The 27,998-nt window shown below is 31.8% G+C and overlaps 1 protein-coding gene across 1 annotated transcript; it reads left to right on the top strand.

The window, feature by feature from the left end:
* LOC134716540 (uncharacterized) lies at positions 1-27,998 on the top strand. Its single transcript, XM_063579549.1, has 21 exons — positions 1-143; positions 1,616-1,806; positions 2,301-2,491; positions 3,548-3,674; positions 4,264-4,411; positions 5,558-5,669; positions 6,326-6,515; positions 7,232-7,503; positions 7,942-8,061; positions 8,819-8,878; positions 10,179-10,326; positions 12,566-12,715; positions 13,138-13,237; positions 13,983-14,214; positions 20,139-20,243; positions 20,482-20,625; positions 21,554-21,865; positions 22,553-22,748; positions 25,085-25,253; positions 25,744-25,925; positions 27,649-27,998. Exons 2-21 carry the CDS (start codon positions 1,620-1,622, stop codon positions 27,729-27,731), a joined length of 3,228 nt encoding a protein of 1,075 aa, XP_063435619.1. The 5' UTR covers positions 1-143; positions 1,616-1,619; the 3' UTR covers positions 27,732-27,998.

The following is a 27,998-nucleotide window of genomic DNA, read 5'->3' as shown; positions in this document are numbered from 1 at the left end:
TAGAAAAAAAGGTATTCGATATGCATGCAGTACTGAATTTTGTTATATAATTTTACTTGACAATGGAAAACAAAATAATTTAGAAGATTATTTAAAAGATTAGAGACCCTTAAGCTGCTGGCGACGGAAAAATTCAGATGCAGGTAAAACTCTTTACTGTTTTATTTCTATTATAGCATTTTAACTGTTTTGTGATGTGTCAATTGGGCATAGTTTTACTGATCTCTCCATGATCATTGAACAAACTGTTTTCCTATGACATTAAAATTGCACTCGTTATGTAACATTAAATGATTATGTTTGACCCAGCCTCTGGAATTTAGTAATATCTTGTGGGTATGGTAGAAAATAATAATAAATAAATCAGTCCGTCTGTCAATTTGTAATTAATTATCAGCGATTCATCAATGAAAATAGCACTTAAGGATGTCTGCTTGTCATGATTTGGAATTTTTGTCAGATTTTCGGAATCCTCTGGTTTAATCCATTTGAATGCCTTAAAATTTTTTGCCCATGAACTCCAATTTTTCTTTTTTTAAATCTTTTACATGTATAATTATAAGCCATTTGTAATAGTTACATTGAATCTTATTTATTTTTTCATAGTATTTGAGGACTTTGACTGGTCAATGATATAGCTATGAAAAATCAAGAGTGAACATTTTCCCGCCAAAATTCCACTGGCTAATATCTCGAAAATGAGCACATTGACCCCTATATTTTTTTTGCTTTTTTTGAAACCTCAATTAATCCCCTATCAATATATACTAGTTTCATGAAAAGTTATTTATTTTGAAACTGAGCAGCGGACATCCTTAATAAATTTTGTGCCAATAAAAACCCAACCTAAAATGGAGAGTTTAGGATATATAAATACATGATAGTACTTGGTACGCTACATGGTCATAGGGGCAGTATACAATGATCATAAGGTCGACTTTATCCATCGGAGTAGGTACCTTTGCCTTTAATTTAAATGTATCTAGTTATTGCTTATCCCCAGAAATGCCGACTAGTACAACTGATTTCACTGTAGAATGGTCATTACTGAATAATATAATATGTATTATTTTCTACATTTTGATTCTTCTTGATTATTTGAAATCTCATTAATTTAAATGCAAAAATTTTCGTGTAAAAAGTGGTGGTAAAAAGTTAACGTACCTATATATACATCTGGTTTTACTTTTCCTGATTATGTAGGATGTGTTTTTTTTTTTAATTTCCATTGAGTTATGTACTATTATATACTATAATTACATATTTATCATACTTGTTCAATTATTTACAGATAATAATTACTTAATTGAAGACGATGTTAGTAACTCGAAAAGAAACTATAAAAAAGTATGTCGAAACAAGGACACCAATAACATGTCTACCATTTGACACTGAAATTCCTTCAAACTTGAATACACAAATAAGAAGATGTGGTATGATTGCCAATCAAACAACATTAACGAAAACAAATGTGATGGAAAATGACGAACTACCCCTCAATTACAGGCTCCTGTAATGAGAAAACATGTTAACACGTGATCACCCTCTTTATTATTAGCATTGAAGCATGCCATTAAAGCATAACATAATTTTGGAAACCTTATAATATTTTTAGCGGGATGACTGAAACAGTAATACTTGAACCAAATGTCGAAAAACTAACAAGAGACCTTACTAGATTGGGTGACGATAGATATCCTAGGCTGGTCCTCTCTATAATCGGGGATTCTAGCAGCTTTGTGCCTAAACCATGGCTTACACCTGTGTTTCAGTTAGGTTTGACTGAAACAGCAAAAGGGGCAAAAGGTATGTGGCATAATTATTTGTAATTTATCGTTAAAAAATACATTTGTAATCATAATATCTTCTCTCAACACAAGGTTGAAAAAGAAAAAAATACCTCGGTAATAATTGACATGATAAGTGGTGATTGTGTTGCTCACATTAAAATTTTCTATGTTGTGTTTTGTAAAATGTTTTTTGTGCTTTCGTTGTTTTTCGTGTTGTACCATTGCATTGTCAGTTTGTTTTCGTCTTATTAGTTTAAATACCCCTTTTTAGTATCTTTTGTTTCTCTTTCGGTCATATCTTTAATGGAAAATTATTATGTTACAGAAATATCGTAACACCATCGGCAATAGGTAAAATAAATCAACGATCATATACAAACCTCGAAAAAAGCCGTTAAAACGAAACAATTATTAGGTTAATATGTTCGTAACGTAAACTGTATACATGTACCGGTATAATCTTTATCATTTCCTTAAATTTATAATAAATTATATTTCATTTTAATGTAGATTGTTTGGTCATATACAAAGGATCAACAGAGAAAGTGAGCAATTTAGTGTGGGAAGCAATTGACGATTTCTGTGTCTTAAATGAAGGCAACAGTGACAAGTCAAACATAACTCTAGTGGGTCTGCGACGGAACGAACCAAACGTACAGGACAGAGTTAACGTTGAAAATGCAGCAAGCCATAGAACAGATGTAAGTATGAGGGTTTTTCAAAAACTGTTCTTTAGTCACAAATCTTGTACGCTACAATCTGTCTGCCAATTTAGGTAAGAACTTTTTTTTTTAAATTGTATTCAATTGGAAAGGTGCTTAAGAAATTCCGATTTTTTCCTTCATTAAAGGAGTAGGTTCAGTAAGACCTCTTTTTGGCCCCAAAATAAAGCAGTTTTACAAAATTGTTAAAATTTAAACTTTTTTTTTAGTTATTGGATAGTAGAATGGTTCTGCCATATAAATATGGGCTGTTTTTGACAATACAATGCACATATATTGGGTACTAGCACCATGAAGTCGTGCTAGATTACTGAAATCTTCACAATTCCAGCATTTTAGTTAAATTTTAGACGGTTTCCAGATAAAACGAAAGTGGCCGCATTCGTGTTCATCCAAAATATTGAAATGGAAGTTGTATTTGATGATAATACATAACATATGTAAAGATTGAGGATGAACACGGATGCGGCCACTTTTGTTTTTGACAAAAACCATCTGAAAAGTGAAATTTTTTCGCATATTTGGTAGATTTGTCATATTTGAGCTTGAATTGGATCGTTTTTAATGACTAAATAAGTTAAAATCTTGCACATAAATTAATTGAATCATATGAAATAGACACTTAAGTGTTTAAAAAGTGGTCCAAATCTTTTGTCAGATTAAACTTAAATTTGAGGCCAAATTCGGTCCTTACCGGACCTGCTACTCCTTTGCAAGAAAATCAAATAAATATGAATATACACAGCAAGACATAAGAACAAAATATAAACACCAGTGGAAATGGCAGATTGATACGATTGATACGAAGCCAAACAATAAAGCATAAAAATCAAATGTAAAACAAGTACCCACAGTTTCTAAAATCTAGTTCGAAGCCACACCGTTATAGGATAAGGAGATGTGGTCAAACATAAGGGGATCGACACAAATCTCTTAAAGCAAAAAAACAAGCACACTACAGGCACATAGTACTGATCTGGAAGTATTCAAAATTTTTTAGATTTTATATATTTATTTTCTTGTTTTAAATTTCAGTTGGTGGAAGAAAAGTATTATAAACTGAACTTTCAAAACTCTGACGAATACAAAATCTTTCATGCAGATCTTTTAGAAAGTATTGCTAAGGAGTATGTTCCATTTGTTGAACTTGGAAATGACTTGAGTATGTTTTATTTTATTTAAAAAAAATATATGATGTTTTGTCAAATGCATAGCAGTTGTATTGTTGCTTTTCATTTTTCGTCTGCAAATACGTCTAGATCTATAGATAAAAACTACCAGTATATAAAACTAGACAAAAATGGAGCAATATCTGGAAGAAAGTCTAATAAATGGAAGGCTTTTCGCTGATTTATTCTATACGAATCTACAAAAGTATATACTCTGAGGAGTTTGATGAAAAATTATAAAAATAAATATTCATCAAGGTGTTTGCTTGACCTTTTGGTACTTTTACCAAAAAAAGGCTTATTTATTTCGTACATACTCTAAATTCTAATAGGACTATAACCTATATATTTTTATTGATTTATTGCAGTCGGCAGTTATAATGAAACAAAATCAAACACACCTCCATGTTTTCTTATTATTAAATACAGTATAATATTATTTGCTATAGTTGGTACATTTGCTCTTTTGTAATATATCATATCGTTATTTCGTGATTTTCCTAAAGTCATCTCGTTCAATGTTGTTGTTGAGGAGTGTAGTTTAACACACAAATCCTTTTGATAAATATTCGTATTTTAAAGAAATAAAGATCCCGGTGTTGGTAATAGTGGCTGAAGGAGATTTATCTACTTTGGATCACGTGGTGAAGGTTTTAAAACGAGGTGTACCTGTTTTAGTTTTAAAAGGATCTGGTAAGGCTGCTGACCTAATTGCAGAATGTATCGACAAGTAAGAACTAGTAACATAAATCTAATAAACAGTAATTAACAGTAACAAGTAAGAAATATGACAGTTATTAACAAATAGTCCGTTTCTATATTTATGTTGGCGTTTTTTTTAAATGCAGTTCAGTGTTTCTTTTGTTTCATTGTATTCCTCTTTTAGTTGATGTGTTTCCTTTTGTTTAAGTATGTGAAACAGAATTGTTTCGCTTACTCGATTTATGATAAGTGTACAACAGTATACTTTGTTCCCTTTACTTGGTAATCGACTAACAATTATATGATAACAATATATGAATAATCAATTAAAAATGCTTTATCTTTTACAAAGATAATTAAAAAAAAATGAATACATATGACACTATATATTGATTAATACAGTGTTGTAAATGATACCACAATGTTGAATGCTGTAACCCCTATGTTTGACATTTTTACCTATCACGACTGTTTGTTTTGTTCACACAACGATGTCAAAATTATGGCATTGTATGCGACTGTCATATAAATGAGATGTTTGGCTAGCTATAAATAGTTAAATGTTATAAATCAAAGGTACCAGGATTATAATTTAGTACGCCAGACGTGCGTTTCGTCCACCTAAGACTCATCAATGACGCTCATATCCAAATATCTATAAAGCAAAACACGTACAAAGTTGAAGAGCATTGAGGATCCATATAAAACCAGGTTCAAGCCACCATAGAAAAATGTCTGTTGCCACTTGCCATTCAAGAATATAATAGGATATGTGGGCTCTATAATGGGATCAGGATTAACGTATCCATTCTGATCGTATGTAGTTGTGTGTAAATACATCCACCGTAGTCACACAACGTCATTCTTAATTATATAGCAATCAATTGGCAAGGTCTGAAATGGAAGGCTAGTTGATCTTCTGGTGAAAACATACATTTTGCTTAGGATAAAAATGTATTATTCGTGCAAAATTATCCGAAACATTGGCATAACGCTCCTGATAATTACTGACAATGCCGTCAACAAGAAATTCAATATGTCGAAACCAAAGCATTCAATAAGGTCTGTCAATGGTCGGATGCATTGTCAACTCTGGTTTTATAGGGGGAAATTCTTGAACTAAAACATAATGTTTTAATTTATATGGTTAATTGAAATGTAATTTCTATTACAGCATTGATTCCATCGAAATAAGAGCACCGCTACTTTTTGGAATTTATTTCCAAAAAGACGATTTTAAAAGAGTTAAGAATTATATAACAGAAATAGAAAAGAATAGACATTTTGTAAGTTATATTTTCATTCATAAAAATGATCAGGGATCGTTTAGTTATCGTTCCAGTATATTTTTGAAATTCATGACTATAGAAAAAAAGATCAAAGTGAAAATTAGAAAAAAAAACAAATGAAGGAACCTCTAGTTAAGTGGTTGTCGTTTGTTGGTGTTATTCCTAAGTGTATCTCGATTCTCTTTTGTCATATAGATTAGACCGTTGGTTTTTCCGTTTGAATGGTTTTACACTCATTTTGAGTTTGCTGTTTTGTGTGAGCAAAGTCACCGTGTTGAAAGCCTTACTTTGGCCTATACTGGTTTACTTTTACAAATTGTTAGTTGGACGAAGAGGTGTCCATTTGCACATATACCATAACTATGTTTGTTTCATATTTTGAAAAGTAAAAGTAATTTAAATAATCAGTTATTTGTGATTGATATAGTTATTCACCAAAGAAGGTAAATATAGTCCTTTTATTTGATATATCATCGACCTTGAGTTCAAATAAAATAGGCAATAGTAATATGATGATATACATTGAGATATCAGACATTACTTTTAAAATGTGCACGCATGATAAGTTGAGAATACCAATTACATGAATAATTCATTAAACATATGTTGTGAACTGATGGTTTATTTTATATAGTGTAAGCTTATTATTTAAGGTAAACATATTCGACTTAGACCAGCAAGACGAGACAGAATTTTCTAACGTAGTTGTGACGTCGATTATAAGAGCATGGGCTCAAGGTCAGAAAAATAACGATGAAAGACCAGTGAAATCTGCTATACCAATGTCGAGAAACAGACGCTATGCCAAAGATACACCCAATGAGGAAAACTATGAGAACCTAGGTGAATATAGGGATATTGTAGGTAAAACCTATATTTGATAAATGAAGGCGACAGATACCAGAACGAAGATGTAAGCAAAAAATCCACATAGTAAGCATTCGTATGATCATAACCGCTTTTTTCTATCAAAAACAATACTGTTAAATTCACGTCTGAAAATGGACGAGATGAAAACTTTTTAATGAGCTTGATTTTTTTTTATTATATATACTGAAGGTTACATAATCATCCAAGTTTTTGACTTATATCTCTTAAAGTTATGTATTTTATGGCATCAGCTGTTTGATATAATACTGTGCTGCTGTCAAAGAAAAATAGAGAGAGGATACAACAGGGTAAAAAATCATAAATGGATGATAACCAAACAAACCCTTAGCTAAGTATCACATAGAAAACTGAATCTTGAGTGGTTTATAATCTGATGTTATTTCCAATCAAGATTTTTCGGGAATGCCTTGTGTAGAATATGATCAAATATTTGCGTAATTTTTCTGAAATTAAACATAACCACTAAGTATCAAACTTTGGGGATGTTGGGAAACAGTTAGTGATTTGATTATTCCTTTAATCCTCCGCTTCTCTTTTATTAAATAATCATAATATTATAACTGATACCACTATACATACAGCTACTTAAAACTGAATGTTGAAGTTGATATCCAGTTCAGTTGAGATAAACGCTAGACTTGAGGTTCAAAATATCTATTCCGTTGTAGACCAAGAGTTATACCATGATTCTGAATACGGAATTAGTCCTATACTTGTAAAATCATATGATACTGCTGGTCCGAAAAGGAAATTTCCATATAATGGCATAAAACCGGTGTCTACAGTCACGTGTAATAACATGAATGTTACTGGTGAAGTGAAAGAGTTTATGCAGCGTTACCAAACATCCCTGACTCCAGCCTCTTTGCCACTATACTTCTACATAGCATACCAGTTCATTCAGGAAATGCCTGTCAGTGATAACGACTTTAAAACAGAGGTACATGTACGGCTAAAGGCCCTAAATAAACTTTGAAAAAAGGCAAATAGGACAAGACAAAGTAAAAACATAGGAACTACATTTTTTGAATATTTCCATATGAGTATCACATTACAACATATACACTTAGTATATAAATTCAATTAGCCACACATGAGGTTTTGGTAAACAAAGTACATTAATCGTTTGAATTCATCAGCACATTAAAAGTCATTTAAACAGAAAAACGATACGTTTATTCTGAGTTTGTGGTAGTCAAATCCATAATTTTAAAGAAAACTGCATGTTTCATTAATTTATATATTAGTATAGTCGAATTGTTTTATTTAGATATCACTTCGAAAAATCAAATAGTTTTAAGAAAAGATAACACATATAACTGAATACATAACTGCATGTTTTTGTTTAAAATGTAAACTGATATTTATTTTTTTATAGAACTTCGAGATTCTCCTAAAACAAGCAATTATCGCTAACCGAGTTGACTACGTAAAGGTCTTACTTCAAGAGGAGAAAGTAAAATTTGACAGACAACAGTTTCCATATTTATATGTTCAGGTATTGAAATTTTAAGGATTATTGTTAGTCAGAGGACAGCTTTTATACAGTATTTCAGTATGTTTATGGTTGAAATGTTGCTATGATTAAGATGATTTCAAGACGTTTTTCAATTAATTTGAGACTGCCAGTAATTTTGAAAAAAAGCGACAAAGTTAAAACAGAACTTATTCAAATTTTACTCATCAAAGAAGGTTTTATACAGTGAACAAAGAGAACCAGAATCAGTAACACACAAAATCTATAAAAGAGAGGCAAAAGATAGCGAAGGGACATTCAAACTTAAAAAATCGACTGGACAACACCAACGAAAAAAAGTCAAAGAAGTTTAAAATAAAATTGAAAATAACATAGAAACTAAACACTGAGCAACTTAACCCTCACACAACCTGGTGGAATCTCAGATCCTCTGAAAGGAGAAGTAGATTCTGCTCAACGTGTGGCAATCGTTGGGCGTGTTGCTCATGTAAGAACACAACCTTCACGTACACTTGCGTGTTAGGCTTGAATATTTTCAATGTATATTTAGATATGATTTTGAATATTTGATTACTGCGTCCTTCTTCGAAGGTTAAACCTACCTCATACTATGTGCAATGAAATATATAGCTACTTCTGTAGTAAATTATTAAATTATTCAACTCTCTTTGGCAAAGTTGACCTCAGATGAATTTTAGTATACTGTTATGATTTTCATATTTGTCATAAGCTTATTATGACCAATCTACAACTCTAGCTTTATATGATACTCTTATAGACAATAAAATGCAGCTGTCCAAATGATGGTGACTGTCAACATATCTGGTCTATACTAATGGTAAGTAAAGATAACTGCATTATTATTTCATTTGATATGTATATGCTAACATTTACAAATAATCAGTCATTCACAGTTTAACTATGAAACTTTCTAATGGATTTTTGTCAATCAAATACTATGTCGAACAGCTGCTTTTTAAATTATTTACAACAATGAACGTACCCTGTAGATCAGATAGAATAATAATTAGGTCTTTCCACTTTTCGTGGAAAGACCTTTTGCTTTTCATTTGATTATTTTTTTAATTCTTTATTATGCCGTCTGAGATGCTTTTTTGTTTTACAACATATCGAATGGATGTTTGGCCAATGAAGTTGTACAGTAAAGGGGGTTTCAAAACTCACCCTGTGTGACCGACCACTTATTCTTATAGGAGTTATCTCCCCGCGTCCCCTTTTGTCTTGTTATCGCTATATCTCTAAAACGGTTAAAGATTTTAACATTGTTCGTCTACTCTTAAAAAAGATTTGGTTAATTTTGACTCATCGGAAGACATTTATGAGAGTTATTTCCCTTTGTAGATTTAAGATAATCGATAGGTTGGATCAATTCATACGGTATAAGTCGTAGAGGCCTAAAGTCTTTTCATATGAAGTTCATGGTCCATTTAAAGAAAATTGAGGTCAAGGTCAAAGGTCAAGGCCATGTTACACATTTTGAATTTTGCTTGTTATCGTTTTTCAAAAGAAACTGTTACAGTTAATGATATGATGTGTTTGCCAAATATCTGTTTACAATAAGGCGCAACTTCAACCTATTTAAGTCGAAGTACTTTGGTCAACCCTTATAGGAGTTTTCTCCCCTTTTGTATCTAAAATCGGTATTTCTCCACAACCATACAAGTCATTGACCTGGATCTTTGATTTGAGATGACTGACCTATGAACTTGAAATTGGGGTCAAAGGTCAATTGGACGTTTTAGATTTTGACCTTTGCTAAAAATTCTTTCTTGTTCATTATAAAACAATTAAGTCTTCTTCATATACCTAATAATCTTATTGTTTTATATCAGTTTGAGGTACCAACTTACATCAACAAGGAGTGACATTTTCTAACATCGTTTTTAAATTTCATTCTTATTATCGAGGTGGAAAGACCTTAAATTGTTCTCTGGAAGAATTGATTTTTAATTTCTTCTAGTTCTTATGACATGAAATTTGTCCTTTAAATTCAAATGGTTTTTATACTGTGAGAATCTCTATAGCAACATAGAGGTACATTAATTTCAAGCAATACATGATTTCTCTTTTTGATAATTGTTTGCACGTGTAGCATTGCATTGTTTCATTTTATGAAGGGATCGTCAATTTCTGCAACAGAAAAGTTACTCAAAGATAGAAAAATTATTACACTCAGGAAGAATAATGAGCAGGTTGTGAAGAATTACCAAAAGTGTATTCAGTCCGGCAGACAGCTATGTCAAAAGTTCTTGCATTACCCACGAAGTATGTATTATCAATTCTTAATGATTTCAACTAGATCTAAGTATGCAAAATTATTGAATCTAAACCTTCATATTGAACATTGGTAATATAGTACCTTGCCTTTAAAACATGTTATATTTTTATATCAAACATATGACAGATAATGTGTTTTATATCCAGAAAATGGGAATCTGGAATATTTTAGCTCAGTCATATTCAGACAACTGAAATAATTTTACGTCTAACCAGTCTACAGGAAAAAGACACTGACTGGTGTACAAGTAAAGCTAATAAAATTTTGAACACTTAATAGACGTCTGTAACAATAGTTTTGGCTTGCCTTTCTGTATATAGCGTGTAACATATCCAAAATCTTATAGCACATATTGAGTCACATGATCGCGAAAATGAAGTAAAACAGTGCCCAGAAAAACAGTTAAACATGATATATTATACATTTATTTCCCGTGCCTGAGGGAGATATGAAGATTTGTTCACCCAAGAATATTCATATATCACGAAGGCTCTGCCCGAGGAAAATATGATTTGTCGAGGGTGAACAAATCTTCATATGTCCCGAGGCCAAGGGAAATGAATTATTTTGTTTAATTCCATTGCCGAAACTGTGTATACTATCTGAACTTCAAATATAAGTTTGCATACCGGCATTTTTCTGACTTATTCGCTTGTTTTTATTACTCAACACGACATACATATCGATAAACAGTACGGATAAACATTAATTATTCAATAAGTCTTTTTGTTTTAACATCTGAAATAAATTTGAACACGATAATAATATTTACAAAAGCTTTTTTGAAAATAAGAAGTTCATGACGTTATGTACATAAACCGCGCGTAACGTTGCGCAATTTAGTCCCGAAATGTCAGAGGGGAAAATGATACTCAGAGGTGAATATGAAGTTTTGTTCGACATCACGTGTGAACGTTTCAACCAATCAAATGTTGATTTCGCTATCAAAATCAAAATGCAGTGGAATTTAAATTAATTATACACTATATGTTCAACCCTATTTTTAAGGACACCAGTCGTTTACTGATGTCCAAAATCTCACAAATTAATTATGACGACATATCAATATAAGAAAAAAACTGATGTTTAGTGTCTTTAAATATCAGCTGTATTTGTACGAGGCTAGGAAACAAGGTGTATGCGAGCTTTTAGCGAGCTACTACACCTGTTTCGAGCCGAGTACAAATACAACTGATATGTAAAGACACTAAACAGTTATTGTCTTTATCCTGCAATTGATTCTGTATATTGTTTTTGTTTTGAAAGACATAAAAACTAACATATTTAGCATTTATTTTCGATTTGTAATTCCTTGAGGCCCGCGTAGTAATACCAAAAGCACACATTACGCTAAAGACAGGTTCGCAAAAAAAAGAATCTCGAATGGTCAACATTAATACATCGCTAAAGGTGAATAATTATCTATTTTAACATAACAACTAATTTCAACAGTATAAACAAATAACGAAACATTGTCCAATTTGAAACAGAAGTGTTCGAGTTGTCCTACGCTTCAGACTTGACATTCACTAAACATGCATGCTGAAATTGACCTGGTTGATTTTTTGTAAAACAATCATATACATTCAAGTTTTGAAATTGACAATTGTCATCGTCATTGGAATGCAAAGTTCTGGAATACACATTCTGTGGTCACACAGGTTCAAACAATACTTAGTCTGGAAGTTGGCGGAGCTTTCAAGCGATATCTGTATAGTATACAGATACAGCATAGCGATGGCTGTAGGGCTGTGTCTGTATAGTAGGACACCCAATTGCAGGATAAAACACTAGCTACCTTTAATAGCAAGCACATTTTGACCATGCATTTTAAACTATATGCCGTCTTTTATGTCATAGTTCAATTAAGTGATGCATTGTTAGTAGTAGGACTATGCACTTTTTATAGGATAGAACGGCAAAAGGGATAGAGATTGTTGTCTCTAAACATTATGCTGGTTCAGTCTTCTCACATTATGCCTGTATCAAGTTAGGTTAACAGACCATTTTATGTGATTGATTATTTTTGTACATTTTCCGGAGAGGTTATATAAATTGTAAAGTATGCCCCTTTATAATGCTGATTGGAAGGAAATGGGATATGACATCAACGAGAAATCTTGGATCATAATACAACACGATTGTAGATTTTTTTTTAAAGATTTATAAAACATCGTCTCAAATCTACACAAATACGTTCACAGTTTCTTTCAATTTTTGTATCAGGATTTTACAGCAAAACAGAACTCCGAGTTGACAAGGATAATGCAGAAACACAGAGAAAAGAAATTTACCATGACCTACTGATATGGGCATTGTTTGCAAATAGACAAGAATTAGCTACTTTGTTCTGGATTAAATGTAACAATCAGTTGTGTAAGATTTTTCTTGTATCTTTTGTAGAGACGTGGATGGATAAATATTTTCATAACTCTAACAACAACAAAGAATTAACAACAAACTAAGAATCATTATTCAACTTTAGTCGAAAATGTTTTCTTCTTTTGGTCATGTGTCTGGTGATGAGAAAGTTCCGCTTTTGTTAGCAAATTGCTATCATACAATTTCTTATTTAATATAACACGAGTATATTCAAAATACTCAGATGGATGTAGAATTATTAATTCAAAGCATATATTCTAAGCAGAACGTAATCACATTGTTAAAGTTTTTTTCCATTAAATATTTACGGGAAAATACTCAAATCTTGCTTGTTTCTCCTATCAATACTATGAAATAGATGAAAACTATAAATGCTGTATAGTTTTAATTTATTAAGCTGATATATTCTATTGCAGTAACAGCTATTTTGGCAAGCTGTGTATTGAAAAGAATGGCAGAAAAGGCAAAAAGCGGAAAAGATCAATTCTTGCACGATTCAATCAAAGAACATTCCAGGTAGAGTTACAATATTTTACGGTTAAATCATTTTTAAATTTTTCTTTGGCCAAAGGAAAGAAAAAACTAAATTTTAAACAATGAAAACGATAAAACTGTTGCAAAAACCTAATGTATGTACATAAAAAAAAACAGTTTGACAAATGGACAACCAACGACAACCACTGAAATTGCAAGCTACCACCATGGGAAACATCGGTTTTTTCTATCTAAACCTTCCTAACGATGCATAGCGGAGCTAGTTTTTTTATATGATCAGAAGCAAAATGAAAAAAATGCATGCACTGTAATATAAAAACCAAATAAACGAGTTTGGACATTCCAATGTGTTGATCTTTAACATCACCGCATAAACAACATGTAGAAATGCACATCTTGTACCGTTACAGTTATTTCATAAATCGTATCAGCAATATATGAAATAATCACAGCTTTTTTTAACATTAAATAAAACGAAAAAAAGCTATTGTGTTACTTTTTAGTGCATACATTTGGTTTTAATATGAACACGTATTTTTGTATTGGTTCAATAAAAGAAACGAATCATTTATTTTTATGAGCTTATTTTGTTCTATTGTATTATTATTTTAAATTTTGGAGCTTAGTCAACACTATACCATGCAATATAGGTTCAGACTAGTCGATATTGTAGCGACAGTGATATCACATTTGATACTATGTATACTTGCAGTTTTGTTAATTTAAAAGTAATATTTACGAAAATAAAGACCATATTCATTTATAGGCTTTTTGAAAAACGAGCTATTGATTTACAAAGAAAACTTTATGAGGAGGAACCGGAAGTAGCAATGGATCTGATTTTAACGGAACAAACTGTATGGAATATAAAAGTCAGTCCATTGGAATGTGCATTTGACAACGCTATGCTTGACTTTATTGCATACAGCTGCGCACAAAGACGTCTTAACAAAATATGGTACCGGGAAATAGGCGCAAATCTTGAAGATTTCTGGTGGGTAGGTAATAAACAGATGATTTAAGAATTGGAAACGTCTGATGGTTATAGGATAGACATTTTCAAACCTGTTATTTTATGACACATATTCACATCAGTGTATTTTTGCAAGAGTAAGTAGGCAGTGTGACTTGTAGAACAGGAACAACAAACCCTATCGGGGGACTTGAGTTTATCCCGGTTCTTGTTAGTATTTGCGAAAATTATCGAATCGTACAAATCCTATTTTTTCGACTAAGGATTTTCAATTGCCCTTATAGTGTCTTCTTCGTTTTTCGACATCACGTTGTAGGTTTATTTTCGAATTATGAGACTGAATATTCCTTTGGTATCTTTCGCATCTGTTTCACAAAATTTTATTTGTAAATAAAGACAACAGTAGTATACCAGCTGTTCAAAACTCATAAATCCATGGACAAAAAACATTATCGGGTTAACAAACTAAAACCGAGGGAAACGTATTAAATATAAGAGGAGAACAACGACATAACACTGAAATGTAACACACACAGAAACGGACCAAGCATCAGACAAAATCCCACGATAATAACAAATATAACATCAAAACCAAATACATGAATTTAGGATAGACAAGTACAGTGACACGTCGCAATGTGAATTTAAACTAAAAAATTAGAGAAAATTAGAGAAAACAAACGACGCAACGTTAAAATGTAACACACACAGAAACGAACAATAATATAACAATGGCTATATTCCTGACTTGATACAGGACATTTTCAAAGGAAAAAATGGCGAGCTGAACCTGGTTTTGTGGCATGCCAAACCAAATCGGTATTTTTCGTTTATTTGTCTTTTTTTTCATCATTTATACTGATCAATTTGTTTTCCTAAATATAATGTAGAATAAATTGATAATCTTGGAGCGTAATTTTCTAAAAACGCAATCAAAGTTAGAAAAGTATCAATATTTAACAATATTATTAACAATTTTATGATTTTTCGCCTTTTAATTTAGTATCAACAGAAAATTTGCGGTTAATGCTTTAAAGTGTTATGTTTACGATATTCTCTCAAGTATGCTCGAGTTTCTAATTGAAAACATATTTTTGATTTTGAAGGTAGATCTTTCAACAAATTTACCACATTACAAAAAAAAGAATTGTGTGCCTCTTCTTGTTCACCTCTTAGTATTTTTGTATAAGACGGACTTCCTTCAGACACTTGTCAAAAACAAAATGATAAAAGAAACCAGATCAATTAATTTCAGATATATTCATGATGTTCTTTACATTAACAACCCAAACTTTTCTGATTGGGTTCTATTTATATATCCACAAGAACTAGAAACTTAAGAATCAACATACATGGCGTTATCCGCTGCATGATCAGATTTATACCTTCAGTTTTACACCAGTGGTTATTGCAGTATCAAAAACAAGAAATTTAATTTTGCAGTTATTATTTACCCCCTTCTAAGCAGCAATTTAAACTATTCCTGCTTATTAGATTTATGGTACTCAACTCATCTGGTATTCTGGAGCATGTAGCTGTGACTCAGACTTTATAAACAGCACATGTGTCTGATCAAAAAGTTGATGAACCCTGTTAAGTAAAAAAAGTTTTAAAACATTCATCGAAAGATACCTTGTTGATAAAACCTTGTTGATAAATATTTCGTTTCTACTTCATAAATAAAATATGTATAATTTTGAGTACTGACTTCATCACTGAAGAGACATAAATTGTCGAAATGCGCATCTGATGCAAGAAAATTGGTACCGTTAATTTTATTACTACCACTGGGTCGATGCCTCTGCTGGTGGACTATTAGTCCCCGAGGGTATCACCAGCCCAGTAGCCAGTACTTCGGTACTGGCATGAAAATACGGATGTTTTGTGTTATTAAAATTTGCTGTTACAAAATATTAGAAATTATTATAAATTAAGGAATGTATCTCCCTCATGCAAAGCTCTGATTCCTTTCACGGATTTGGCTATACATTTTGGACCTTTTGGAATATATCTCTTCATCTTTTATATAAGCTTTGGATTTCTAATATTTTGGCCACGAGCATCACTGAAGAGACATGTATTGTCGAAATGCGCATCTGGTGCAAGAACATTGGTACCGTTAATTTTATTAATATACATCTAAAGTGGCTTATTATTTATACATCCCACCATTTTGTTATTGTGCTATATAGATATAGGAAGATGTGGTGTGAGTGCCAATGAGACAACTCTCCATCCAAATAACAATTTAAAAATTAAACCATTATAGGTTAAAGTACGGCCTTCAACACGGAGCCTTGGCTCACACCGAACAACAAGCTATAAAGGGCCCCAAAATTACTAGTGTAAAACCATTCAAACGGGAAAACCAACGGTATAATCTATATAAACAAAACGAGAAACGAGAAACACGTATATATTACATAAACAAACGACAACTACTGTACATCAGATTCCTGACTTAGGACAGGTGCAAACATTTGCAGCGGGATTAAACGTTTTAATGGGCCCAAACCTTCTCCCTTTTTCTGAAACAATAGTATAACATCACAACATATAAAAACATACGATAAAATATCAATTAGCAGACTTAACTCAATCAAAAAACGTATGATTACACAAAGAACGAATAAATTTGATCTGCGATATCTGAATACAAATGCACAGTTAATTAAATATTAGAGACAAACAGTCATGACCAAAAGGCTATCAAATAAATTCAAACACACTGAGAAATATTTAACCAATCAATGTTCACTTTAGAAAAAAAAACGTTTTTTTATAATCTTGAAGTTTATACAAATGTTGTAAGAATAAGTGAAAAATTGAAGATATTACAAATAATCAAAGCTGGTATACAGCCAAGATCCATATAAATAAAAAATGACAAAAAAGTATGGTCATTTTTGTATTCTTGTCTTCCATTTTGCTATGTACTGGCTCTATAGAGGCTCTATATAGTGTTTTTATGCCATTATTGATTTTCTTTGTCAAAAAAAAATATTACTTTTTATAGGGATTAAGATATTTACACAATGTTGACTGCTGTACCCCAATTGTTGACAGTTTTACCTATTATGTATATAAATTTTGCTCACACATTGTTGTCCATATAATGAAATTGTATGCGACTTTCTTACAAGTGGGAGGCTACACAAGCTATAAACAAAGTTTAACCCACCATTTTTTACATCAGGAAATGTATGTACCAAGTCAGGAATACGACAGTCGTTTTCCTTTCGTTTAAAGTGTTTAAGTTTTTGATTTTGCCATTGATAAGGCACTCTCCATTTTGAACTTTCATTTGAGCTCGGTATTTTTACTAATTCTTATTTTATATATAAAAGGAAATGGAGTGTAGTTTGCTCTTATGGTGAGGTGTTATACAACTGTTCTGAGGCACGGCATTCACAAACACAGAAGTAACAATTTTTAAATTTGTGTTATATATATTGATACTAAAATTGATTGTGTATGTGAAAATTTAATCATATTTAAATATATGTTCGAGTGAAGAGTTTTTTTTATTTTGTCATTTGATTTGACACTTTCCGTTTTGCTTTAATGCTTGCAGTCTGATATCTTTGTCATTTTACTTTTTGCTTTACAATATTTATAAACAGTTATGAAAACTCATGATCCTACATCTTGTTGACAGTTTTGTTTTGTGCATAAAGCTGGCCATTAGTTTGTCTCGTCTGGATTAATTTACATTCGTCCTGCATTGGCATGCTATGGCTTTTATTTTTGCCCATTGTTGATAGCTCTATGGTGATCTATAGTGATATTCATCCCAAATCCACAAAATAAAGTGCACAACAGAACTTTTCGTGTTAATTCGAATATGCACTGAACAAAATAAGCTAACTGAATAACGCTGGTATGTTAGATAGACTGAGTTAGTATATTTTTTATACTTTCATAACGTTTAACTTGTTGTTGGTTACATTTGTATTTTGTAATAAGAATGTTCTCAGAGCAGTTCAATTAAGGTTAATATTCTTTTGTTGGTTATATGCCTGCATATTTATGTTTCTTACATTTGACAATTTACAGTGATTTGACGTTTAATCATAAGAACTAATTCTTCCTTGTTAAAACTTTTTGTCGTAGACACTTGTCGAATTGTCGTTATATCTTTAATACCCCGCTTCAAAAAGGGGGCCGGGGGAGGGTGGGGGTAAGCTGTGTTACCTCTGTCTGTCCATCCGTCAGTCCGTCCGTCCCATGAATATTTTCATCGCATTTTTCTTAGGAACTACAATACAAGGATTTCTGAAATTTGGTTACAGGGTTTACATATGTCAGCTATATTGTGTGATACGTTTTCAGATTCGTCACTCGACTACTTCCTGTTAACTGAACACTTTTCTCATTTTACAAATGATAGCCAAGTTGAAAATGTTCGTCACATTTTTCTAAGGAACTACAATACAAGAATTTCTGAAATTTGGTTTCAGGGTTTATACAAGTCAGATATACCACGTGATGTGTTTTCAGATTTCTCTCTCAACAACTTCCTGTTAACAGAACACTTGCTTATTTTTACACTTTTAAAATTATACACTCTCGGCAGTAGCTCACAGTTTCACTTGTTTTATCTGAGTTGCTTGTTGGTACAAGCGATTGTCAACGGGGTATTTCGATGAATACCTCAAATGCATCTGTATTCTATTTCCTCAAAACACTTTGATGAAGTTTTTTTACTGAGTGTCTATTTGTGCGGCTAGCCGGACGAATAGTTAAAAATCTCTTTTCGTCCGGCCATCCGTCTGCGAATGCGCAAATCTTCAATGTCAATAAAAGTGTCATGTGACGCAGAAAGTTTCCCGGATGAGGTGTCGGATAACAAATGCGCGAATGTTATGGCCGTTTTTTGAATCGGAGATCGTGATTTATATTTTAAGATGTCATAAAGAAAACAAGAGAGAAATCAATGTGATTGCTTTTAACTCATTTCTAGAGGAGTGATTACAGAAAAATAGCGTATACATGTTAACTGTGAGGAATAATTAGTTATCAAAAGTACCAGGATTATAATTTTATACGCCAGACGCGCGTTTCGTCTACATAAGACTCATCAGTGACGCTCAGATCAAAATAGTTAAAAGGCCAAACAAATACAAAGTTGAAGAGCATTGAGGATATATAAGCCTGAAATCAAAATCAAATTGAAAATTTACCCCCATTTACATTATGGAGGCAAAACGCATTCGGAAAAAAATACCATATCAAAATTGCCTGGATGCATTATTTTTAAGTTGTACGAAAATGGAGATCTGTGAAAATGCACTGATATGCATGGACTGGGAATATTACAGCAGGGTTGGGGTATCCCCCCTTTTATTTCCCTCTTGTATCTTATATAAGGTTACACGTGCTTATCTTTTTCTTTAATTTCCTATGAATTAAAAATAGCCGAATAATTTAAATGAAGAATCGTGCATAATCATTCGAGAACCTACTTTAACCAAAATTCACGGAAACAATTAATTCAGGATCTTTTGGAATCATAGATGTCTAATGAAGCCAATAATCATTGGCCCGACTATTTACCTTACAGGAAATTCATATGCATAACAACATAAGAGATAATTATTTTTGCCCCCCCCTTTTCCCCAAAATCCTTTAGAATAAAAAAAAAAGGGAATCAAATGTATAGTTTTTTTTTTTATTAGAATGAGTTCTTATTCATAAAACGATGTTGGACAATATATTTCAAAACTGCTCGACATGGTTTATCTATCTCCTTCAAAACACGATGTTATGTCTTCATCATTTTTTTTTGCTGGACAAATAGCGAAAAACTGTAAAAAATGTTGTTTGTCCGGCTAACCGGATGAATAGACATTTTTGACTATATGTCCGGTTAGCAGGACGAATATCCACTGCCTTTTTTTTATCATCTTGATTACACCACTTTTTATTGATATTTCTTATATATTGTAGAACGGATTCATTTATGGTTGCCAGCGTGATAAAAGAGTTAATAAAAGTAATATACGGCTTTTCAGATTTTTTTCAGCGCCACTAACCAGGTTTTTAATACACTATGTAAGTTATATTAAGAAAAACTGCGGTACGGGAAAGCTAATTAAAATGACCAAGATAAAGTTACAATACTATATTATTTAATTGTTCCAAACGGAATACAGTTTGTTCAAAGTTTTTAAATTTATCAGACAAGAAAGTTCAAATTCAGGATAATGAATTAGTTTAACATAAATAATAATCAGTGTGTAAAAAATACATTAAAACTAATCTTCATTTTTTTTGTTGCTGTTTGTTTCAGGTATTTTTTGTTGCTGCAATGGTCTGTTATAGTGCTTTCCTACTTACTCAACTATCAGCTTTTGAGAACATTGGTTCCATTCAGGTGTATGAGTGGTTGGTTTACATATGGTTACTAGGTGATATTCTAGAGGAATATAGAGGAGTAAGCTTGTCTACAAATATAAACAAGAAGATGTGGTATGATTGTCAATGAGACAACTATCCACAAAAGACCAAAATGACACGGACATTAAAAACTGTAGGTCACTGTACGGCCTTCAACAATGATCAGAGTACAAACACTTTTATTTTGCCACACGTGAAAATACTTCAATATGTTAATCAATGAATTAAATAGTGTTTGAAATACATTATATACCCTTGTTTAAATAAAATTGTACTGACGTCGATATACTTTTTAAACGAGGGGTTCGATTACATTACATTTAGATCTTTCTCCCTAAATATTTGAAGAAAAACATTAATATGCTTATCAATTATTAAAATGAGTTGAATAATGAATTGAATGAATTGTATTTCCTTGTTTAAATGAAGTGTACTGATTTTTATATATTTTTCAAATGAGAGGTTTGCTCACTTTACATTTGAATCTTTCTTCTTAAATATTTGAACAATGACAATGTACAAATGTATTTAAAAAATCCAAAACACATGAATAAAATGAGATTTGTAGTACCGGTGTTCCTCGATGAGACGACAACAAGACATATTAAGGAAAACATACAGTTAACGTATATATTACTTTTTGAAATAAAAAAAGTAAAATAAAAGGAAAATACCGAACTGTAAGGAAAATTCAAAACGGAAAATTCCTAATCAAAATGGCAAAATCAATAAACTCTGACAAATCCAACGAATGAACAAGAATTGTCAGATACCTGACTTCATGGAATTTCACTGAATTTTCTAATGTTGAAAATGGTAGATTAAACTGGTTTTTCTAGCTAGCTAACCCTCACACGTGTATGACAGTTGCATGATTTTTAATTTATTCCTATTGACAATAATTTTATATAACGTACATGTAGTATATTTAAATTTGTAACCATTTCTTTTAATATTGGTTGCAGATTTTGCCTTGGAATACTGACATCATCAAGAGTAGATTTACAAAAGAGGAGGAGAAAGACAACCCATTGAGTCTGTCCGTGAACTACAGGGTGACACGATATTTTTACGACTTTTGGAATTCTCTTGACTTCATATCGTACTGGATAACACTTGTAGCCATGTCAGTTCGATTTACTTATAATGATGATATCAACGGCATTTTATCTAGACGATTTTACAGTCTTAGTTTATTCACAGTGTATATGAGGTTTCTTCATTCAATTTTGATGTCCAGAAAATTAGGACCAAAGATTATTATGATAAAGGAAATGGTAGGTCTTCATTGTATGCTTTTACACATTTCAATTGTGTCGTAGTATTTATATGTTAGGAATCGCATTGCAGTATATAGTCTAACAAAATGAAAGATATAATTATTATGTGCATCTCCCGCTTAACTATAATTCTTCTGAGTATATAAAAAGTTCTTTGTAGAAAAAGATTTTTTTTTCAATTTTTATTTCACTTATACAATAATTCATGATGCCTTCTGCTATTTTCTTTTATGACATTACTGCATACATTTATGTAGTTGCCTTCCTAAGTATAAACATTTTTTTTAAATATTATTCCAGCCTCTTTGATAAAAGATGGTTGTCACACCTGAAAAGTATATTTAATGCATTAAAATCTGATTTCTCATCTTTACAGGAAACAATCAGATTTGCGCTTGATTGAACTTGCTTTTCTATAATATGACAGGCTTTGCTTGTTGCATTTTGGATTATTGTTATTAATTCAATGAGTACTACATAACATCCACAAAAAGTCCTCATTTCACTTTTTACCTCAATATTTTTAGTATTCAGTAGAACATGTTTATCTGATATAAGGATAAAATCTAACACAGATCTCTAAATTCTACCTCTTGTTTTCTCCAATTCATTTCTAAGTTATGTGGTACTGTGGTTAACATATCGAATTTTTGTTATTTTAATTCATTAAGTTTGTTATTCTAGCTTAAAGACCTATTTAGATTTATCGGTATTTTGTTTGTCTTTATGATGGGTGTCGGTGTGTTGTATCATGCTAATATGTACCCAGCGCACTATGATATGTGGAATACAAATGATTGGACTTACTGGAGGATCTGGAAGATTATGTACATTCCGTACTGGCAGATTTATGGAGAAATTTTCTTGGATACATTAGAAGGTAATAAGATATTAGCCAATAGACGTGTTCCGCATACGGTAAAAGGTACATGTACATATATGTGTGCTTGCCATTTTTGCTATCTGATTGTTTATGGAATGCGTATTTTTTCAAAATCCAAAAGGAAACCATTTATTGAATGAAATAGATTGTTTCTTAAATTTATATTTCGTTTGGATACATAACTTATCATTATTAAAGAAGAATTAATCGAAATCGATTGGCCATTTATGGTCAGCATTTTTAGCTCACCTGGCCCGAAGGGCCAAGTGAGCTTTACTCATCACTTGGCGTCCGGCGTCCGGCGTCGTCCGTCGGCGTCCGTCGTCGTCCGTCGTCCTGCGTCCGTCGTCGTTAACTTTTACAAAAATCTTCTCCTCTGAAACTGCTGGGCCAAATTAATCCAAACTTGGCCATAATCATCATTGGGGTATCTAGTTTAAAAATTGTGTCCGGTGACCCCGCCAACCAACCAAGATGGCCGCCACGGCTAAAAATAGAACATAGGGGTAAAATGCAGTTTTTGGCTTATAACTAAAAAACCAAAGCATTTAGAGCAAATCTGACGTGGGGTAAAAATGTTCATCAGGTCAAGATCTAACTACCCTGAAATTTTCAGATGAATCGGACAACCTGTTGTTGGGTTGCTGCCCCTGAATTGGTAATTTTAGGGAAATTTTGCTGTTTTTTGTTATTATCTTGAATATTATTATAGATAGAGATAAACTGTAAACAGCAATAATGTTCAGCAAAGTAAAATCTACAAATAAGTCAACATAACCAAAATGGTCAGTTGACCACTTTAGGAGTTATTGTCCTTTATAGTCAATTTTTAACCATTTTTCGTAAATCTTGGTAATCTTTTACAAAAATCTTCTCCTCTGAAACTACCAGGCCAAATTTAAACAAACTTGTCCGCAATCATCATTGGGGTATCTAGTTTAAAAATTGTGTGGCGTGACCCGGCCAACCAACAAAGATGGCCACCATGGCTAAAAATAGAACATAGGGGTAAAATGCAGTTTTTTGCTTATAACTCAAAAACCAAAGCATTTAGAGCAAATCTAACAGGGAGTAACATTGTTAATCAGGTCAAGATCTATTTGCCATGAAATTTTCAGATGGATTGGACAAACTGCTGTTAGGTTGCTGCCCCTGAATTAGTCATTTTAAGGAAATTTTGCCGTTTTTTGTTATTATCTTGAATATTATTATAGATAGAGATAAACTGTAAAGGGAAACAATGTACAGCAAAGTAACACCTAAAAATAAGTCAACATGACCTAAATGGTCAATTGACCCCATAAGGAGTTATTGCCCTTTATAGTCAATTTTTAACAATTTTCATAAAATTTGTAAATTTTAACTAACATTTTCCACTGAAGCTCTTAGGCCAAGTTCAATATAGATAGAATGATTGTAAGCAGCAATAATGTTCAGTAAAGTAAGATATACAAACACATCACCATCACCAAAACACAATTTTGTCATGAATTCAAATGCGTCCTTTGTTTAATATTCACATAGACCAAGGTGAGCGACACAGGCTCTTTGGAGCCTCTAGTTTTTACTTAAATTAAGTATTCAAATCAGTATCTGTCGAAACAAGGCATTGGACTTTCGAGAATCATACTTCATGTTGAGTAAAATTAGATCTAAATTATTCCGTTAACATTTGAACCTATTCAAGGAATTTTATATGCGTCAAGTGAAAAAACAGAAATAATTTCCGTGATTGTGAAATTTAAACAAATTTACTATTAAAGCGATAAATTATTATAGTCAATTTACTATGAATTGTGGATATGAGCAAGCATATGCCATTGTATGGCTTTCAATTATTTAAAAAATCCTTACCGCATAGCAAGCATTAAATTCGCGACTTGACAAATGTACAACAATTTGAATGGGAAAAACTAACGCCCAGATTGATATACAAATGCATACATGGGAAACAAAATCTAATTTTGATATGTTCTTCAGCTTTGTATACGCCATTCAACTTTTACCATTTGAGTTTATTACTGAATGCCAGGGTCACAATACAGCTAAAACCTTTTACTAATGATAACACAATAAATTAGAAGATGCTAATGGACAATAAAAAAAGATAATGGTGTTGATAAAAAAAATGACATTGATCAAATGGGATTTGTGAATAACAAAACATACCTATATAGCTATCCTTTTGGATAGAAAGAATTTAAATAAAAAGAAATATCTGACCCTTTTTCAATGAGGACAAATGCGTTAAAACAAACGTTTGTTTCTGAAAAAGAACCATCAAATGATATTTCGATTTTCTTTCTGAAAATGATTTGTTTTATTTTTTTTAGCAAATAATCATGATAATGAATCGTGTACTTCAAACCAAAGTTTGTGGGAGAGTAATCCTGGTGAGATGGAGAGATGCAATGAGTATGACTGGGTTCTGATCGTCATTGCTGCCTTGTATATGCTCATATCTAACCTGTTGTTGGTTAATCTTGTCATTGCTCTGTTTAGGTATGTTTGAAATACAGAAATGATGTGACACTTAGCGATGATAAAACACATAAATTATTTTTATATCATCAATTGAAATATTTGTTTATTTACAATGTATCCATAAGCTGTCGTCCACTAATGTGACCATTTTTCAATACAACATTTTTTAATAGAAAATATTTTATCCATAAACAGTACAATGAAAAAAACAATGATCATTCAACATAAATATGAGACTATGATATATTTAAAGTGAGATATGATGGGAAAACGGGAGAAATCTGACAAAAAGTTCTTAGTTTCCTAAAAGAATTAGTTTGTTATTGTTGTAGATATGCTCTTATCACGTTTCAAAAATAGTTTCGAAATAAATAAAGAATATCAGATATACGCTCATTTCTAGGTTTCCAATATACCAAGAAAAACATGTGATCTTAAATAAATGCGTTAATGTGACATTTAACATACTTAATCCATACATAGTATTTTCCATCCTTCATGTATGTAGTTACCGTTTTGAGATTGTGCAAGCTAATTCTGAGAAATTGTGGAGATATTGGAGATATGCTGTCATTATGGATTATCGTACCAGAGTTCCAGCTCCTCTCAATTTGATTATCAGACCCTTTATGATGATTGCAAAGTGCTTCAAACGTTGTAAAGAGAGTTGTGATCCAGAGTCTAAAAAGGGTAAGTTACATTTACATATCGTGCAATAAACTTTTATTCTTATCATAAAATTATTTAATATATAAAAAGACCTATCGGTATGCAGCTTGATGACAATTTCAAGCAATATTGGCGGATTCTTAGGGGACATGTACTTTCTTTGTGTCTCTGTATCTTCTCTCTGTAGACTTACGCTGGCTGGTTGGAGCGCTTACGTTAGTTGTCGTTTTTACAAACATGGGGTTGGGGTTTCTAAAACTGTTAGAGTTTAATCAACGGAACAGTTTATTTTCAATGATAATGATACGTTAACTTCATCTTTTTTGACTCTTTATTATGTCGATAAGCAAGTTTCAGTATAGTAACATTTGGAGAAGATAGTATTCAATTTGCTTTTAAATATCTGAACACAAGGATGCGATCGTCATAGATTGATTAATATTACTTTTGAATTTTAGATTTGTTTATTGTTTTGTTGATAGTATAATCTTCTTGCAGGTTTCAGTGAAAAGTCATACTCTGATCTAAATTTTCAAGAATATGTGAATGTGATCGATAAAACTCAAAAGTACAGGGGCCGTGTCATTCAAAGTATCCTATGATATGTCCTAAGATATTATTTAGGATGGTCTTAGGACGTGTCTGAGACATGTCTTAGGCCAGTCCTTACTACGATGGTCCTAGGACCATTCTAACACATTCATTTTATTGAAAAAAATATGTAGAGATTTCTATGACATATATTTTATTGTAATTTAGTACCTATATGTAAAGATAGGGAGGATGACTCTTATATTGAAAAAAATTAACGTAAAATTAAAGTTAAAGTTATAACGTAACACTAATAAATACGTTATTAAATATGAATATGAATAAATTTAATGCGAAAACAAAAGTAAATAGTAACAAAACCTAGTTAAATGCGACAGTCGTACACCAATTATTAATAAATACGTATAAGTTATTAAATATGGATATGAATAAATTTAATGCGAAAACAAAAGTAAATAGTAACAAAACCTAGTTAAATGCGACAGTCGTGCAGCAAATTTTGTCCTTAGGTACACTCGATTTCATTACATGTAAAGAAATCAGGATTATTAAAAAAGATTTTTTCCCCCCATATCTAAATTAATATTGCACCGTTGCAAAAATGTTGCTTATGATGATAATATTTTTTGGGCTTCAAAAATGGAAGCACAGCATAATTTAATGTAATACAATTGAATCTTTACATCTTACTAATTTAATTTTATAATAACAGTATATGATAGTTTAATATTGTATTATTATTTTTAATATTGAGTTTATGCCATAATTGTCGTTTTTGTTACGTTTAAGAACATTATAACCTTTAGGACTATCCTAAGACACATATTTGTATATCCTAACTGTAGGACCAAATTTAGGACATATCTTATTTTAGGAGACTTTCGTTAACCTGACTTAGGACTAAGACGTAGCCTAAGACCATCCTAAGACATGTCCAAGTCCTAGGACAGCTTCGTTGACACGGCCCCTGGTTTACAGATAATCAGTCAAGCTTTTCTATTTTACTAGTTAACCTATAAATGTTGTTGTTGGTTAAATAAACGTTACAGACTCGAACGATATATTCAATATGTTGACTATTCTGTACATGTGTCTCTTCGAAAGAAAGGATTTTGCTGCAATATACTAACAGTTGCCAAGATTTCTAATTTTAAAGTTATTTTTTTGAAAATAGTTCTATTGTTTTTTCCAGAGGCACAAGAACGAGAAATCAAACGGATGGAACGATTACAGGATATATGTGCAAACAAATGCATCCGTAAAATAAAAACATAGTATTTATACCATATGTCAATATAGTCGTTCGTACGAAGATAACTTCAGTCGTTCTATTTTCATTGAATATGAACAAGTGTGAGTCAAACCTTTTGGTAATACGCACTTTGTTTCAACATTTTAAGTTCCAAATAGAAGTCAAAAGTAAAGTTCAAAATTGGTAGATCCTTTCAATTGTATTAGTATAATTGTACAAATGACAATAATTTGTTATCAGTTGGTTTTCAGTCTGCTTCTTTTCTAAATATAATAAACATACTGAGTTAG

Source organism: Mytilus trossulus, chromosome 4 (genome assembly GCF_036588685.1).
Source record: "Mytilus trossulus isolate FHL-02 chromosome 4, PNRI_Mtr1.1.1.hap1, whole genome shotgun sequence".
NCBI classification, from domain to species: Eukaryota; Metazoa; Mollusca; class Bivalvia; order Mytilida; family Mytilidae; genus Mytilus; species Mytilus trossulus.
This window is presented reverse-complemented; position numbering and strand designations above follow the sequence as displayed.